This window comes from Erinaceus europaeus, chromosome 16, assembly GCF_950295315.1.
Source record: "Erinaceus europaeus chromosome 16, mEriEur2.1, whole genome shotgun sequence".
Taxonomy (NCBI): Eukaryota; Metazoa; Chordata; class Mammalia; order Eulipotyphla; family Erinaceidae; genus Erinaceus; species Erinaceus europaeus.
In genome coordinates, this window is record NC_080177.1 from 57,075,446 (window position 1) to 57,094,634 (window position 19,189).

The 19,189-nt window shown below is 39.9% G+C and overlaps 1 protein-coding gene across 3 annotated transcripts in view; it reads right to left on the reverse strand.

The window, feature by feature from the left end:
• SLC12A6 (solute carrier family 12 member 6) overlaps nt 1–19,189 on the reverse strand; it is a 135,081-nt gene that overhangs the window by 49,454 nt on the left and 66,438 nt on the right. For all 3 annotated transcript variants that reach the window (XM_007521675.3, XM_007521673.3, XM_007521676.3), the window contains 6 exons: nt 11,306–11,400; nt 9,106–9,237; nt 7,438–7,584; nt 5,807–5,861; nt 3,637–3,767; nt 2,538–2,779 (listed from right to left, as the gene is read on the reverse strand). In XM_007521675.3, coding sequence (XP_007521737.1) covers nt 2,538–2,779; nt 3,637–3,767; nt 5,807–5,861; nt 7,438–7,584; nt 9,106–9,237; nt 11,306–11,400 — 802 coding nt within the window. The remainder of the gene's footprint in view (nt 1–2,537; nt 2,780–3,636; nt 3,768–5,806; nt 5,862–7,437; nt 7,585–9,105; nt 9,238–11,305; nt 11,401–19,189) is intronic.

A 19,189-nucleotide genomic window follows, 5' to 3' on the forward strand; every position in this document is an offset into this window, starting at 1 on the left:
GGGAGAGAAAGACAGACACCTGCAGACCTGTTTCACCACCTGTGAAGTGACTCCCCTGTAGGCGGGGAGCCGGGGGCTCAAACCAGGATTCTTATACTGGTCCTTGTGCTTTGCGTCACATACGCTTATCCCGCTGCACTACCTCCTGACCCCCAGTTTGCAGTTCTTAAATGAGCAGACTAGAAGTTTATGATGGAATTTGTTATTGACATCATTTATCAGAATATATGGGGGTCAGGAGATCATAGAATCCATGTTCTTGCTATGTCATTGACTTTAGGGCAAGTCTATATATATATATATATATATATATATATATATATTTTTTTTTTTTTTTTAACGACAGCACTGCTCAGCTCTAGCTGGTGGGGGGGGCACGGGATGGGGGGGGGGTTGAACCCGGGACTTTGGAGCCTCAAGTATGACAGTCTCTTTGCATAACTATTATGCTATCTACCCCTGCCTGGGCAAGTCAATTTCTATGGAGCTACTTTTTCATCTTGAGCAATATGTAATAAGGTTAAATCAACACAGAACCAGTTAAATTTCATTCTTGGAAGATACAGATAACATTTCCAAGATAATCTCTAATAAGGTACACACAACACTCAGGTCTGACTAGTCCCTATGCTACTAATCTGATGGTAGTCAGATGAGTCTATAAATCACTTTGTTTTTGTAACAATCTATTACAGTTTTATAGTCTGGAAGGTGGCATAGTGGCTGAAGTTGTGAAGAGGTCCTGAGTTAGATCTCTGCCATTGTATGCACCAGGCCAATGCGCTGGCTCATATAAAAAATTAAATAGATTTTTTTTTTCCTTTTTGCCACCAGGATTGTCACTGGGGGTTGATACTGGCACTATGAATCCACTGCTCCAGGCGGTTATTATTATTTTTTTAAATTAGATTGGAAAGAGAAATTGAGAAGGGAGGGGAAAGAGAGAGAGGAGACACCTGCAGACCTACTTTACGATTCTTGAAGTGGGGAGTGGAGGCTTGAACCTGAGTCCTTATGCTTGCTAATTTGTGCACTTAACTGAGTGGACCCTGGCCAGCTCCCCCAAATTAAACATCTCTTTAAAAATCAATTACAAATCCCTAAAATATACTTTGAAATAATATGTAGATAAAAGATAAATATGTGTAAATGATGTGATCTTTATTTCCCTTTATTATTATACTAGAAGGGCCATTATGATACTAATGGGAGACATAATTTTTTAATTAAAAATATTTAAGTAGTTTAGATTTATGTTGATTTGATTTTATTATTTTAAAAAATATTCCCTTTTGTTGCTCTTGTTTTATGGTTGTAGTTATTACTACTGTTGTTATTGATGTCATCATTGTTGGATAGGACAGAGAGAAATGGAGAGAGGAGGGGAAGACAGAGAGGGGGAGAGAAAGACAGACACCTGCAGACCTGCTTCACCGCCTGTGAAGCGACTCCCCTGCAGGTGAGGAGCCGGGGGCTCGAAACAGGATCTTTACTCAGGTCCTTGCGCTTAGCGTCATGTGTGCTTAACCAGCTGTGCTACCGCCCGACTCCCTTGACTTGATTTTATTAATAAAAGCAATCTAACATTCACATACTTGAGAAAGGTGCTAGAGCAGTGGTCCTGCAGGTAAAACACAGGCATGCATGCATGAGATCCCAGGTTCAATCTCTGGCACTGCAAGAATGGTATGCTTGTTCTTGTTAATTACATACTGAAAAGTAAGTAGGGGCCCAGGTAGTGATGTACCTAAGTAAGCACACATTGCCACACGTAAGGAGCTGGGTTCTAGTCCCTGTTCCCCACCTCCTTGGGGGTGGGGGGCACTTCACAAGTGGTGAAGCAAGGATGCAGCTGTCTGTCTTTTTTTTCTCTTCCTCTCTAATTTCCCTTCCAGTTTTTCTCTGTCCTACCAAGGACAAAGAGGAGAAAAAAGGAAAAAACGTCTGCTGGGAGCAGTGGATTTGTAGTGCTGGCACTGCGCTCCAGCAATAACGCTGGTGGCAATAAAAATAAAATTAGTAAAGGCTTTTGGATATAACTATACTATCACTAGAGCCCTGCAAAAGTAGTTCAGTTATTTACAGTGGACTAGATTATCACATTATCGGAGGACTAAAACATTATCAGTATCAATATCCAAATGTTGGTTATAGCTGGAAATTCTACACTCAGGGCATAAAGATCATGTCATACTTCAGGAAGGCTTCCTGCCTAGATACTAACTGGGCTTATCCTCAATGAAAAAACTGAGCCTCAGACAGTGTGGAATCCTAAATTGAAATGATCACATCATTAATATCTACCTGACAGGGGTCAGGCAGTAGTGCGCCTGGTATAGCACACACGTTACAATGCTCAATGGCCTGGGTTCAAGGCCTCCGCCCCCACCTGCAGGAGGGAAGCTTCACAAGCGGTGAAGCAGCACTGCAAGAGTCTCTCTCCTTCTCTATTTTTCCCCTTCTTTCTTGATTTCTGTCTGTATCCAATAGATAAACAAATTTACCCGATAATAATAATCAGAGAGACTGACACGTACGGGAAGTGTGGAGGGGCAAAAGAAGACTTGATGGCTCCAGCATAAATGGCCAAGATGGACACAATCACACAGGCCAGGAAAAGCGAGGCAAACTTGTTCACATAGCGTACACCAATGAACACCACCAATACCATAAGGACCAAGAAGGCTGTGCCATAGACACGCATGTTGTTTAGCATGGCTGCTGATTCCTTGAGTACATCATCACTACGAAAGATAGCAGCCCGAGGGACAATATATACCTGTTACGCAAGAGAAGTACAAGATAACATCAATTCAAAGTATCAAGTAAAAGGGCTGCAGCAGTTTACTTTTCTTTTCACAAAAAAAGCAAAGCTGAGAGAGAAAAATGTCTATTGAAACTTAGCTGAATTCCATTTTGGATTTAGAATGCCCACAGAAATGGGATAGCATTAATTTATTCTAAGTGCATGCTGTTCTGAATACCTGTAACTCCAAATGGGGGGAAAAAAACAAATTAAAAAAATGGATGCTTTAATTATTTATTTAAAGAGTTACATTAAACAGCTTTAGTGACATCCTGACTCTTCTGCTATTATTCCCTTTTCTTTGCAGAGTTAGTCTCAGATAAGCAGAATTTCACTGTTTGGGGAGCTTTTTCATCCAGACAGAAAGATAAGGGGAGAAGAGGGATGGTGGGGGAACGCCACACTCCCAGAGTTTCGTTGGTGCCATAAGCACCTCCCAAGTGGTTCTGGGACTTATGGACAAGGCATGCACCCTACATGGTAAGCTATCTCTTTGGCCCTCATTACTTTCAATAGTAAAATAAAAATCCCAGTGAAGAAACAGAAAACATTTCCCTGGGATTAAATTATTATTATTATTATTATTTACTTTTCCCCTAATGCAAATTTTGCTTCTGAGACCAGAAGGTAGGGCACTGTTGGTGACGTGAAAGGGAAAGAGTAGGCTGGTAAAGGGTACTCTCAACCTCTGTGCCTCATAATCACACTGCAGTTAATCACTTGTCTGATTTCTAAAAACTCATTACTCAAAAACTTTGATAACAAAGGACAAGATACATCCAAGTCTTTACCTTTTCCACACTATAGACCATAATTTAGTCATTACTCACCAGAAAAATTTCAATGGCACCAAGGATATACATGGCTGCTGCAAATGTGGTACCAAGATAAAAGCAGAGGCCAACAGCCCCACCAAATTCTGGGCCCAGGGCCCTAGAAATCATAAAGTACGAGCCTCCAGCTAAAAGACAAAATGGAAGGCGAACAGGATAAAGGGAACACTTTTAAAAGTCCTGCATAAGAAGATTATGCATTAAAGATAAATGTTTCAGGCTTCTGGCAATGCTGAGTGTAATAAAAAGTGGATTTACTAATGGGAAGTAAAGTAGGATACACTGCACAGCTACTGCTCCAACTGAAGCAGCACAATTTGTCAGTCAGTATTACTCAGAAAAATGCCAGAGTATTTCCTACATTAAAATATCCTGGACATGCATATAAAAATATATAACAGATATAGACATACCTTAAATATGTTACATATCTATATGTTAAATATATTGTTATAAGGATATATACAGATGCACACATAACTATTTTAACTAAAAGCAGCTATGAATGGTAGAAATTACCACCCCATCAACTGGGGTCCTATGCGGGGAGTCCTGAGATTCCCAAACAGACATGATGGGCCTAGAACTTGAATAAATCCCTCTTTCCATTGTTACCAGTCATCTCTATCAGGAACAACTAAATAGACCCCTTTGTGGACTCCCATTACCCTCAACTTGGATCAACAACGGTAGAGAATGTCCCATCCTCCGAAGGGAGGCTGAACAACATACTTTATGCTACACCTGAGGCAGATGGGATCTGATATTGGGGCATCATGGAACGTTCCTACTGATGACCACAGAATGTGAGCTCAGATCTACAGGCATGCAGAGGTCACATAGGCTCCTAAGCTGAATATTGGCCCCAGATCAGATCAAATCAATGGGGTTTATAGTCTACAATATTTATACACCTTTCCCATATTTGGGAGCTACTCTCTTCCCTGATCCAGCTTTCTGGTCCTTTTTCCAGCCATGATACCATCTGCCCAGACAATAACTAGCATATCAGATTTCAGGCTCACGGGGAAAAAGAAAAAAAAAAAACAACTAGTATAGCCACAGACCCTTTGGAATATAACTAAAATATGCCTACTAGCTATCTACAGAGCGAAGACATGCCCCCTCACTCTTCATCTGCACTATTCCAGCCTTCAGGGTCATGATTAGTCAACAATTTGTTTTGCTTTATATGTTAACTCTCTTTTCAGCCACCAGGTCCCAGATGCTAGCATGATGCCAACCAGATTTCCCTAGACAGATAACCCCACCAATGTGTCCTGGAGCTCCGATTCCCCATAACCCCACCCCACTAGGGAAAGAGAGAGGCAGGCTGGGAGGATGGATCGACCTGTCAACGTCCATGTTCAGCAGGGAAGCAATCACAGAAGCCAGACCTTACACCTTCTGCCTCCCACAATGACCTTGGATCCATACTCGAGAGGGTTAAAGAATAGGAAAGCTATCAAGGGAGGGGATGGGATACGGAGTTCTGATGGTGGGAATTGTGTGGAGTTGTACCCCTCTTATCCTATGGTTTTGTCAGTGTTTCCTTTTTATAACTAAAATAACAAAATTAAAAAAAAAATAATATGATAGAAATTAAAGCTTAAGGAGTCTGGGCAGTGGCACACTGGGTTAAGCACACACAGTACTAAGCCCAAGGACCTGCAAAAGGATCTGGGTTCAAGCCCCTGGCTGCCCACCTGCAGGAGGGATGCTCCACAAGTGGTGAAACAGGTCTACAGGCGTCTGTCCTTCTCTCCCACGCCCTCCTCAGTTTTTCTCTTTTCTATCCAAATAATAAAAAAAAAAAAAGGAAGGAAGGAAGGAAGAAAAATGGCTGCAGGAGCAGTGGATTCATAGTGTAAGTAGGCACTGAGACCCACCAACAACCTTAGAAGCAAGAAAGAAAGAAAGGGAGGGAGGTAGAGAGGGAGGGGAAGGAAGGAAGAAAGGAAGGAAGGAGTCAAAGCTTAAGTTCAAGCATCAAAGTTCAAGCTTGAAACAGATTACTAAAGAAAATATCTTAAAGTAAAACAGTGTTAGTGTATGGCAAACAGGCAAAATAGTACTGTATTCCTGGAAAGTTTATACCTCTGACTTTGTAACACAGACACACAATTAATCACTGACAATCCCTAAAATCCATTCTTAACCTACTTACCTGGCACAACTCCATTTGTGGCAATGGCACTCATGGAGATAGCAGTCAATAATGTCTAAGAAAAAAAAAAAAGAAAATTGTTACTAATAAAGGTAACATTTCTGTACTACTTTCCCATCTGTGGACCTCAAAACACCCATCAAACATTTAACTCTATCTAACTTTTATGCAGAGAGTTGTCATACTTAATGGTGTGGAAAGAGATAATATGATTCAACTCATCACACTAGTCACACTACTGCTACCTGGTGTATTCTGGTCAAATAGTATCTAATTAGTAGGTCAGGTACTATAAGAATCACAGATCTCAAAAAAAAAGAAGAATCTAGATATACACCAGTTTCTGTGAGAGAGAGCTTATGTTCACATGTATCCATAAACTACTGAAAAATATATACCTGAAAGCAGAAGTACACTAGAGTTTGCAATGAGTACCTCCCTAACACTTCCTCTCCACTATTCCAAGCTTGGGATCCATGATTGCTCAACAAATTGTTTGGCTTCGTATGTTAACTCTCTTTTCAATCACCAGGTTCCAGATGCCACCAGGATGCTGGCCAGGCTTCCCTGGATTGAAGACCCCACCAATGTGTCCTGGAGCTCAGCTTCCCCAGAGACACACCTTACTAGGGAAAGAGAGAGGCAGACTGGGAGTATGGACCGACCAGTCAACGCCCATGTTCAGCGGGGAAGCAATTACAGAAGCCAGACCTTCTACCTTCTGCAACCCTCAACGACCCTGGGTCCATGCTCCTAGAGGGCTAGAGAATGGGAAAGCTATCATGGGGGGTGGGGTGGGTTATAGAGATTGGGTGGTGGGAATTGTGTGGAGTTGTACCCCTCCTACCTTATGTTTTTGTTCATTAATCCTTTCTTAAATAAAAAATTAAAAAAAAAAAGAATCACAGATCTCATGTGGAATCTCCTAGTTATTTAACTTAGAAAATGAATTATAGTTACAATAACAAGAGTAACCTTGGTGCTACCAAGCTCAAGTGATTTGTATTGTGAATTCTTTGAAGATAAAGCATTGTTTCATCTACTTCCTGTAGAAATATTCCTTTATTGGGGTCAGGCGGTAGTGCAGCAGGTTAAGCACAAGTGGCACGAAGTGCAAGGACTGGCATAAGCGTCCCGTTTTCAAGCCCCCAGCTCCCCACCTGCAGGGGAGTCGCTTCACAGGTGGTGAAGCAGGTCTGCAGGTGTCTATCTTTCTCTTCTCCTCTCTGTCTTCCCCTCCTCTCTCCATTTATCTCTATCTAGTCCAACAACAATGACATCAATGACAAGAATAATAATAACCACAACGATGAAACAACAAGGGCAACAAAAAAGGGGGGAAAAAAGGCCTCCAGGAGCAGTGGATTTGTGGTGCCCCAGCAATAAAACTGGAGGCAAAAATAATAATAAAATAATAAAAATAGAAATATTTATTTATGATTCCTAATACATCATATTATAAACAATATAACACTAAAAACTGAAAATTCTTTTGTGTCAAAATCATCTTTCCTTTGAGATTTTAAGTTTTTCTCTGGTAATTTTTTGTTTTATTCCTAAAGAGCAAGTACATATACTTTTCAGCTCTTGCAATGTTCTATATGATATTAAGGTGCCAACTCAGGACTTACACAGCAGCAGCAGATAAGGACAATTGCAAAGGCCTGAAGAATTCCAGCTGTGCCAACCACCCATGTGAGGCGCAGAAACAAGATCACTCCAAAAATATTCTGTAGACATGGGAGGTAGACACCCATAAAGGTACCCATTTGGGGACTCTGGAAAAAATGTTGACAAAAGAAAGACATTATATAGTCATCTAGAAGAGATGTTTCTAATCCTCTAGTGTGGATACGAACTCTTGCATCCTAGCTGTCAAATTAATCTCAAAGCAGAGACAAATTTAAGAAATACCATAATGAGCACATATAAAATCTTGACTGTACAAATGTCTAGCACCATATTATTTTATTGTTACTAGGATTACACATTCTTACTTTTAAGTCCCAATATATTTTTACACAGACATGTAATCACAAATAAACTTCTGAAAAAGAGAATTATCTATTAACATTAAAGATGAAAGAGAATGAGAATCAGCCCACCACTCTGGAACATGTGAAACTGGGAGATCAAACTCAGAAAATCATGCTTCCAAGTCCAATGTCCTAGCCATTATATCACCTTCTGGGCTTTGAAACTTTTTAAAACTGTAATCCAAGAACTTGATTTTTGTTGTTGTTGTTACTCAAAGTCATTAACTTCCTCTTTTCATTTAGAAGTGGAACAATAACTTTATGAAATGCTCTCAAAATTCAGTTTAAATCCTTCCTAACAACTGATAAATATGAGGGTTGGGACCAGCTGGTGGTGTACCAGATAGACCACACATATTATCATGCATGAAAACTGGGGCTCAAGTTTCACCAGTGGTGGGGCAGTCCTGCAGGAGTGTTTTCTTTCTCTCTCTGTCTCTCAATTTTTCTCAACCCTCCCTAGAAAGAAGAAAGAAAGAAAAGAGAGATAGAGAAGAAAGAAAGAAAGAAAGGAAGGAAGGAAGGAAGGAAGGAAGGAAGGAAGGAAGGAAGGAAGGAAGGAAGGAAGGAAGGAAGGAAGAGCGGGTTATCAAGAGCAGCAGATTCATCATGGAGGCACCAAGACTCAGCGATAACCCTGGTGGCAAAAAGTAAGTAAATCGATAAATTAACATATAATCTGAAGGTTGTTTTACGCCTAAAAAACCGGAAATCTAACTTGTAATATTATTCTACATTTTCAGTTTGAGAAAAACTGGTATTTGGTCTCTGGAAAAATTGACAACTTCACAACAGAGAGATGGCAGCAGCAGATGGGAGTGCTGATCTTTTCCTTGGAATGGTCTTCTCTCAGTTATTACATGGCCTACTTCCTTAAATTAGTTTTGTGTCTGTTGAAATATCACCCTATAAGAGGATCTCCCTGACCAAACTGTCTAAACTTTCAATCTCTTCTACCTTGGTTTCCTTGCTGGCCACTCAATCTCTGGACACTATCTCTGTTTCTATTAGAGCATTTCTCAATACTTCGTATGCTATACATAATTAAAGCATCTTACAGGCTATTTCCCTAGAGTCTAGATCTCATGTTAGTAAAATGTTTTTCTGTTTGTGCTGTGATAACTCCTGCCCCACACCCAGAAGTGTCTAGCATACACTAAGCATTCAATAAATCACTACTCAGCATAAAGTGATACCCAAGATATTTCCTCTTTTATTTATTTCAGGCCCTTTTTACTATCCTTGCTATTCTAAAGACCTCACCTTGGTGGGTTTCTTTTTCCCTTCAGTAATGTTCTCTGCCTCTTCATGTTCTTTTGCTCCTTGCGTCAGATTTGTATAATTCGCCATGCGGTTGAGGAGAGAAGACACCTTTGGTCTAGTGTCCATTTCTTCCTAAAATGTCAGAAATATGAAAGAAATGAGTGATGAAAAATACATTGGAAATAAACACCAAAATGAACTCTCTACTAGGAAAGTAAATGAGGGGCAGGGGGTAGACAGTGTAATGGTTATATAAACAGACTTTTGTGCCTGAGGCTACAAGGTACCAGGTTCAATCCCCTGAACCACCATAAGCCAAAGCTGAGCAGTACTCTGGTAAAAAAAAAAAAAAAAGAAAGAAAGAAAAAGAAAAGTAAATGAGAAAACATTAGAAGAAAAATTACCAGTGAGTATCTGTTCCCTCCTTCTGCACTAAATATTAGTTAAACAGGGCTACATGACTTTTTATAAAATTCTTAAAACGCAGGGAGTAGGGCGGTAGTGCATTGGGTTAAGCACAGGTGGTGCAAAGTGCAAGGACAGACATAAGGATCCCAGTTCCAGACCCTAGCTCCCTATCTACAGGGGAGTTGCTTCACAAGTGGTGAAGCAGGTCTGCAGGTGTCTGTCTTTCTCTCTCCGTCTTCCCCTCCTCTCTCTATTTTTCTCTGTCCTATCCAACAACGACATCAATAACAACAATAATAACCACAACAATAAAACAATAAGGGCAACAAAAGGAAATAAATAAATATTTATTTATTTATTTTAAAAATTCTTAAATGGGAAGTCGGGCTGCAGTGCAGCGGGTTAAGCACACGTGGCGCAAAGTGCAAGGACCGGCGTAAAGATCGTTGGAGCCCTGGCTCCCCACCTGCAGGGGAGTCCCTTCACAGGTGGTGAAGCAGGTCTGTAAGTGTCTTTCTCTCCCCGTCTTCCCCTCCTTTCTCCATTTTTCTCTGTCCTATCCAACAATGATGACAACAATAATAACTACAACAATAAAAAAACAACAAGGGCAACCAAAGGGAATAAATAAATAAAATGAAAAAAATTCTTAAATGAAGAGCATCATTAGTCTAGTAGCTTAATTTTACATATATATATATATATATATATTTATAAAACATAAGTAAAAATAAAAATACCATAAGTATTCCTACTGAGTCTAACTCTATCAATCTTACACACTCAACCCTTCCATTATATTCTCACCATTAAAACCACAGAGTCCAGACAGCTCACTGCAATCCTATTCAGACCATTTAAAATATGATTTTTACCCCACCTGCCAGGAGGTCACTTCGCAAGCGGTGAAGCAGGTCTGCAGGTGTCTTTCTTTCCCCATCTTCCCCTCCTGTCTCCATTTCTATCAGTCCTATCCAGCAACAACAGCTACGACAACAATAATAACTACAACAAGCACAACAACAAGGGCAACAAAATGGGAAAGATGGCCTCCAGGAGCAGTGGATTCATAGTGCAGGCACCGAGCCCCAGAAATAACCCTGGAGGCAAAATATATATATGATCTTTAATTGCAGTACTCCCTTTCTCCAGGCTACAAACACTCTCCTAACATTTATTAGTAACAACCTACAAGGGCAGGCCAATGAGAAACTTTTGCAACATTTGACTAAGACCTTTTCTTGAAGGAAGCTCAGAGAAAATATCTAAAAGACAATGAGAGAGAGAATTATCACTCATATCACTGTCTGTATATACATAAAGGCAGTGTTAGACTGAAACAGACTCCTTGCAGACCTCCTCCGAGTCTATACTGTCTTACTTATATTAAGACATACATCCTATCATACATATAAGACATATTCTAGCAGTCTGCTTCCTTCACTGATCTTTGTTAAGTAGTTCTTTAAGGTAAATGATCTTTATAAACACGAAATGGAAAAATACACTACTTTATATTTAGAGGACAGAAGATTACGAGGTAAATATTCCGATTGTAGCTGAGGTAAACGGCAAGGTTCTCAGTGTACCTGCACAGTCAATACTCCTCCTGCTTACTTCATAGAAAATTGATTTCATGACTACTAATTAATTAGAAACAATTAATGTGATTATATAGATCAACTGCATCAAGTTATAACTACTACACTATTTTATAACTAAATGGAATAGACAATAACTATCTTGAAATCTGTTCCTGAAATGTCTGTCCTAGTTCATTGCTATATATTACCTCAAAGAGTGCCAAGTTTTTATCAAAATATTCATCTCCTTCTTCATAGTTAGAATTATTGAGATAAGCATTCCGAGCTTTCTTATGCCCATCATCTGGAAAAAAAAAAAAAGTAGGCCAAGTTAGTCTCTTAATTGGTATTGAAAAATCAGCAGCACCAAGTAACTCTATATTGCCTCTGTATTAATGGAACCAATTTTCATATTCACATATCAACATAAGAATGATATCATTTTTAACAGCAGTACTAACTTTATTTTATATTCATGCCATATAAAGCAAATAACAAGATACTATGTATAAAGTGTACCTGTATTCACTCAGAATGATATCATTTAATCAGCACTGTTTGGAGAATGTGGCTCACTCTCCAAGGGGAAATAAACATCAAACAAGCAAGCATGGTGTATTCCTCCTTAGTAATACAAAGGTCTCTAGAATTGCTATTTTTTTAATTGATTTATTTACAGAGAAGAGAGGAGAGGGTGTGGCAGAACAACGCTCTAGCACATATAATGCTAGGGACTGAACTTGGGATCTCATACCTCTACCCACTGTGCCACCTCTCTAACTGCATACTACTCTTGGAGAATTCTAGCCTATAAAGACTATACTCTTACTAGAGTAACCAAAATCTAGGTCCAGGGAATTGGTTCAGTAAAGAGCATGCCTTCCATACATGAGATTTCACAAAAAACAGAGGAGTAAAACATATTAAACATCATCACAAATCTGTAGTAATCAAATTCAGAAAGTGGGAAATACTATATGATAATATGAATTATTTTTATTTAAATATTGTATTTACTTGGGTAGAGACAGAGAGAAATTTGAGAGGGGAATAGGGAAAGAGTGAGGGAGAAAGACACCTGCAGCACTGCTTCACCACTTGTGAAGCCTTCTCCCTGTAGGTGGGAGTCAGGTGTTTGAACCTGGGTCCCTGTGCATTGTAGCATGAGCACTCAACTCTACAAATAAATAGCATAAAAGGCAAACTCTTACAAGTTAAAATAGACTTAAAAATACAGGCCAACATTAAGATACATGCTAAGTATGAAACTTGCTAGATTGCACAATCAAATGTTAAAAGACATTATTTGAGATAGTCAAAGAAATGTAAGTATGAAATGTTTACTTTTTTTTTTTAAGATGAGCTAAGTCAAAAGATAGCTGTAATTTTCTTTTCTTTTTTTTTTTTTTTTTCCAGAGAAGAAATTACAATTTTGCCATTCCTGGGCTTCTTTCAGTCAAACAGGGAACCAGAGATGGAGAGAGAGATACCACAGCATCAAAACTTCTTCTGATGCTGCCATGTGATGCTAGGGCTCAAACCTGGACCATGTTCATAGCAAGTTACATGCTCAAGCCAGTAAACTGTCTCTCTAGTACTAGACAGTTTCTTCCTTGAACATTTCTTAAATATATTTCAGGAATCGGCCAAGCATATACTCAGAGGGCAGAGTATAGGACTTACAGGCATGATTTTCTCTGGATGTGATTTCCAACAATTCATATGCCAGAGTTCCTGGCCTAGTTTCTTTTCCTCACATGAAGCAAGCAAAAGAATCGCTAAAATATTGCATGAAAAAAATTAAGTGTAGGTTTGAAAATATTCACAACTCTGTAGAAGCTGGATGAGACATTCATGGAGGTTCATTATGCTATTCTGTCTACTTTTTTTGTTAAATTAATTCAACAACAGTTAAGTTCTTGTGACGTGCTAACCACTGTTTTAACTCCTGTGGGAAAGTATGGGAGTCAAGGTAGTTCAAAATTCTGCAAAAGACTTTCATGTCTGAGGTAACAGGTTTAATCCCCAGCACTACTGTAAGACATCTATTAGATGATTTCACTCTTGTGGAATATAGATAACTAAAATAAATTTGAAAGAAGAAAGAGAGAAGGAAAGAAAGAAAGAAAGAAAGAAAGAAAGAAAGAAAGAAAGAAAGAAAGAAAAGAGGGAGGAAGGAAGGAAGGAAGGGAGGAAGGAGTTGGTAGCTGTCACACTGACTTAAACCCTGAAAACCACCCTGTTTATCAGAGAAAACTGAGAGGAAGGAATGAGAAGATGTTACTTAGAGGGTTCCAAGGAGTATGATGGCAAAAGAACTTTGGTGGTGGGTGTAGTGAGTTGTAAACAAATAACTTCTTTTTTTCTTTTATTTATAAAAAGGAAACACTGACAAAACCATAGGATAAGAGGGGTACAACTCCACACAATTCCCACTACCAGAACTCTGTATCCCATCCCCTCCCCTGATAGCTTTCCTATTCTTTAACCCTCTGGGAGTATGGGCCCAAGGTCATTGTGGGATGCAGAAGGTGGAAGATCTGGCTACTGTAATTGCTTCTCTGCTGAACATGGGTGTTGACAGGTCGATCCATACTCCCAGCCTGTCTCTCTCTTTCCCTAGTGGGGCACAGTTCTGGGGAATCAGAGTTCCAGGACACACTGGTGGGGTTATCTGTCCAGGGAAGTCTGGTTGGCATCATGCTAGTATCTGGAACCTGGTGGCTGAAAAGAGCTAATATATAAAGCCAAGCAAGTTGTTGACTAATCATGAACCTAAAGGCTGCAATAGTGCAGATGAAGAGTAGGGGGGTCTCAGTTCTGTAGATAGCTAGTAGGCATATTTTAGTTATATTCCAAAGGGCCTGTGGCTATACAAGTTTTTTTTTTCTTTTTCCCCCTGAGCCCTAAATCTGATATGCAGGTGTATCCAGGGAGATGTCTGGGGAGATGGTATCATGGCTGGAAAAAGGACCAGAAAGCTGGATCAGGGAAGAGAGTAGCTCTCAAATACAGGAAATGTGTATAAATATTGTTGACTGTAAACCCCATCTATTTGATTTGATATGGGGCCCATATTCAGCTTAGGAGCCTATATGACCTCTGCATGCCTGCAGATCTGAGCTCACATTCTGTGGTCATGAGTAGGAACGTTCCAAGCTGCCTCAATTTCAGGACTCAGGTGTAGCATAGAGTATGTTGTCCAGCCTCCCTTCAGAAGATGGAACATTCTCTACCATTGTTGATCCAAGTAGAGGGCAAGGTCCTATGGGGGTCCACAAAAATGTGTTTCGTTTGTTCCTCATATAGGTGACCGATAACAACGGAGAGAGGAATTTATTTGAGGTCTAGGCCCATCATGTCTGTTTGGGAATCTCAGGACTCCCCGAATATGGCCTCAGCTGATGGGGTGGCCTGACAGTGACTAAAGAGTCATTGTTAAAGTATGCCAGTCTCTTGCCCTAATTCAGCTTTTACAGTCCTTGCTTTGATAAGAATAGCTTGGGAGTGAGTGAGGGAAGTATAATAGGAAATAGGTGAGGGAAGTATCTAAGCCTAAGTAGACACTATTTCATTATGAACTTCATACTGATTCACTGCAGACTATTGTATACTTTTGATTTCAGGTATATATTTTGCCCTAATTTGTGGATACATGTGAACATATGCCCTATCTTATGGGACCTGTTCTATATCTAAGTTTTGAGACTTTTTTGGGAAGTGAACCACCTGGAATAGAATTAGAAAATCCTATGAAAGGAAAGGTCTCACGTGAGTTATGAGGCTGAAGGGCTGACACTCCATGCCTGATGTCTCTGGACACAGTCTGAAGCGAAGCATACCGAGGTGGTACTCGTTGCGTTACACATAACTTCTATAGGTATTAAATGATACCCCTAGAATCTTACAATATTGTAAACCAATATATGTCAATAAAAAGGACTGCTACTTTATATAATAATATAAATAGGATATATAAATAAATAAAACATATAAATAATATAAACGGTTTCATAATAATATAAATAAATAATATAAATAGGAATAGGATAGGAAAAGAAAACTTGGTCAATACAACAAAAAAAAAGGAGGGGGGAGGGAGTCGGGCAATAGTGCAGCAGGTTAAGTGCAGGTGACACAAAGTGCAAAGACTGGCCTAAGGATCCTGGTTCAAGCCCCCCCCTTCCCACCTGCAGGGGGTCACTTCATGAGTAGTGAAGCAGGTCTGCAGGTGTCTATCTTTCTCTCCCCCTCCTCTCTCCATTTCTCTCTGTCCTCTCCAACAATAACAATAGCAATGACAACAATAACAAAAAATACAACAAGGGCAACAAAAATGGGAAAAAATGGCCTCCAGGAGCAGTGGGTTTATAGTGCAGGCACTGAGCCCCAACGGTAAACCTGGAGGCAAAAAAAAAAAAAAAAGGAAGCTGATACTTATACTGGTAATAAACTTATCTTTAAGTTTAAATAATACAAGTACATTTCCTGGTCTCCACTGCCATGGATTCATGAAACAGAACTGATAACATGGCTGATATAAAGTGAAGGAAAAGACTAGCTAGAACGATATAAAGGAGTCAGACCATATTTGCAACAATCACACAGTTTACCAAAACCCTCTTATTCAATAGTCAATCCACTTCCCATTGACTAATTCTAGTTAGTAACAACATTATAGGGGTGATGTGTGAGTGTATTAAAATTATTTTGATCTTGGGGCTGAGTGGTGGCGTACCTGGTTGAGCGTACATGTTACAGTGCTCAAGGGTCTGGGTTCGAGTCCCTGGTCCCCACCTGCAAGGGGAAAGCTTTGCAAGTGGTGAAGCAGGGCTGCAGGTGTCTTTCTCTGTCTCTCTTCCTATCACTCCCTTCCCTCTTAATTTCTGGCTGCCTCTATCCAATAAATAAATATAAATTATAAATTATAAATAAATAAATCAATAATTTTGATCTTTTGTAGGGCAGGGTAAAATGGTATGATTTTTAAATAAGAAGAGATGAAAAAGGAAACAAAGTGGGGCTGGGCAGTGGCACACCTGGTAAAGCACACATATTACCATACATAAGAACCCAGGTTCGAGCCCCCACTCCCCATCTGCACCTTCAAGAGTGGTGAAGCAGGTCTGCAGGTGTCTTTCTCTCTCCCTTTCTCCCCCTCCTCACTCAGTTTCTCTCTCTCTTATGTAATAAAATAGAAAGAGAAAAAAAAAAAAGAAAAAACGGCTGCCAGGAACAGTGGGTTTGTAGGTGCAAGCACCAGGCTCTAGCAATAACCCTGGATGATAAAATCGTTCAATTACATCAATTATACTAATAGTTATAATCATGAAAATACACTAAATTCACTTGTTACAATGAAGAATGGTAGAATTATATATTGGATGAAACAATAAAATCAAGGTATCGGCTGTTTAGAACTATAATGTAAAAATACAGTAGAAGGGCGCCCAGGTGGTAGCATAGCGGGTTAAGTGCACATGGCATGAAGCACAACGACTTGTGTAAGGAACCTGGTTCGAGCCCCCGGCCCCCCACATGCAGGGAGGGGGGTAATGACTTCACAAGCAGTGAAGCGGGTCTGCAGGTGTCTATCTTTTTCTCCCCGTCTCCCCCTCCTCTCTTGATTTCTCTCTGTTCTATCCAACAACAACGACAGCAACAACAACAATAAACAACAAGGGCAACAAAAGGGAAACAATAGCCTCCAGGAACACTGGATCTGCAGTGTAGGCACCGAGTCCCAGCGAAAACCCTGGTGGCAATAAAGGGACGGGACGGGACGGGATAAAGAAACTTGGTCAATACTTTAAAAAAAAAAAAAAAGAAAGAAAGCTGATACTTATACTAATAATAAACTTATCTTTAAGAGAAAACTACTAGAGAAAACTTATCTTTAAGAGAAAACTACTAAATTGAGAAAGGAGAGGGAGAGAGAGAGAAACAGAGAGACACCTGCAGCTCTACTTCACCACTCGTGAAGCTTTCCCTTTGCAGATACAAACCAGGCGCTTGAACCAGGGACTTGCACCTGTAGTGTGTGCCCTTAACCAGGCGTGCCACTGCCTGGTCCCAACATATGGACCTTTCTACAGGACAGTTTACATCATAGGTTCACTCAAACCAAATCATCAAAGAGAGCCGGAGGGAGTGAAAGGTAGATTCAGTGTTTTCTTAACCTCATTTTGAAAGTGAAACTGTTGTGCACTCTGGAGGTGGCACAGCTGATAGAGCTTTGAACTCTCAAGTTTGAGGTCCTGAATTCAAACCTGGAATTGTATATGCCAAAATGATGCTCTGGTTCTTTTCCTCCATCTTCTTTCTCATAAACAAACAAATACATACATATTTGAATAGAAAGTGAAACATTTCACTTTGTTAATTAGGAGGATTCACTAGGTTCAGCTTTTTAAAAGGGGAAAAGATTACGAAAGGGAATGAACACCAAAAACAAAGGATCACTGATAGCCAATAAGAGGCTCACAACCATCCATCCATGCCTCCAAATATTTGAGGAAAAATGGACAGAATTACAGTGAGAAACTGGCAAGTCTATCATCATATGGGGGGGGGGTTAACACACTTGTCTCAATAACTGATATTAAATATGCTAAAATACTGATAATATCCAAGTACTAGTATCCCTCCCACCAAAGCCACTGGACCCTCTCTACTCTTGTAACCCACACTACAAATCCTTTTGGTAATCTCAATACTGTACTATAGATCCAAAAGTTTGTCTTCCCTTGACTTTGCTTTCTTTATTTATCCCATATGGGTGAGATAATTCAATATTTTCTGTTTGACTGACAAGGACTCAGAGGCTATACAAACTCCAGTGCTAAATATGAATCTATATGGACCCCAGGTAAGATCACTGTGGTAAACAGTTAACTGCATTTACACATTTTATTCAAGTTTGTGAGCAATTCTCTGCCGTAATCCTGCTTCCTAGTTCTACTCTCAACTCTGACACCATCTTCGCAGACAGTATTTCTAGTCCACCCCTGTGTAAGCTATCAAGCTCGAGCAAAGATTACTAAGACATAGGTTTCTAGGGACATACCTAAAATTGGCCCCCAGAGGTTCCTGGGGTAGCTCAGCATGCCGAGGGCAAAGTGCACAGACAGACAGGACAGTCAGCTCTGGGAAAAGCCTCAGAGGACAATTCGTTTATTGAAAGAAAAAGCAAGTAGATATAGGCCATAACTCGGGAGGAAGATTTGGGGTATCCACTAACCCAAACACAGAGCAAGACAATGCATAGTTACATTTTTACCAACAAACTATTTGATCATAAGCTTTACAATGTACATTGGAGGTAAATTGCAGGCACTTTAGGGCAACAGGAGAGAGGAAAAGCTGAGCAATGTTTGCTGGGGTTTTAAAGTTAACACAGTGATCCACGGCTTTTAATCAAAGAAGGAAAGGGGGGAGGTGGCATGTATAGAAAGGTACCCATGTCCAGGGGTTTCCAGTTGTCATAAATTCCAGAGACCAGGGGAACCAGCCCTTCTCTCGAGTTGGGGGTCAATCGGCTCGGATCTCATGCAAACAATGGTCTGGACTTTCAGAAACAGTGGGCCCATTCTCCAACAAGGATGGATTAAAAAAAAAAAAAAGGCTTCTGGAAGTGGTGGATTTGTTATGCGCGTACCAAAGTCCACCAACTATACTGGTGGCAATAAAATTAAAACAACAGCAACAAAAAAAAAAAGAGAGAGAGAGAGAGAATAAGAAAGAAAAAGTTATGCAAACCTCAACTGAGTTTCTCATTCATTGAGAAAAACTGTAAGACTGGAAATATTTTCCTAAAACTCATTATAAAAATACCATAGCCCATTGCTCACTTGTTTGTTTCCAAAAAGTTTTAAATTGAAATCTCTCTCTGGCACAACCAGAGGAAGTCCACAACTTGATTCTTTATCACAACAGCAGTTTCATCCCTCTATATATCTCCTCATCCTGACCCTGAATTTTGCAAGACAGTTGGTGAGTCAGTGGGAACATAAGATACACTAAGTTAACTATACTCTGTTGACAGGAAAACCATTTAGGTTTGAGAGATACCATTATAAATTGCATTTATCAAG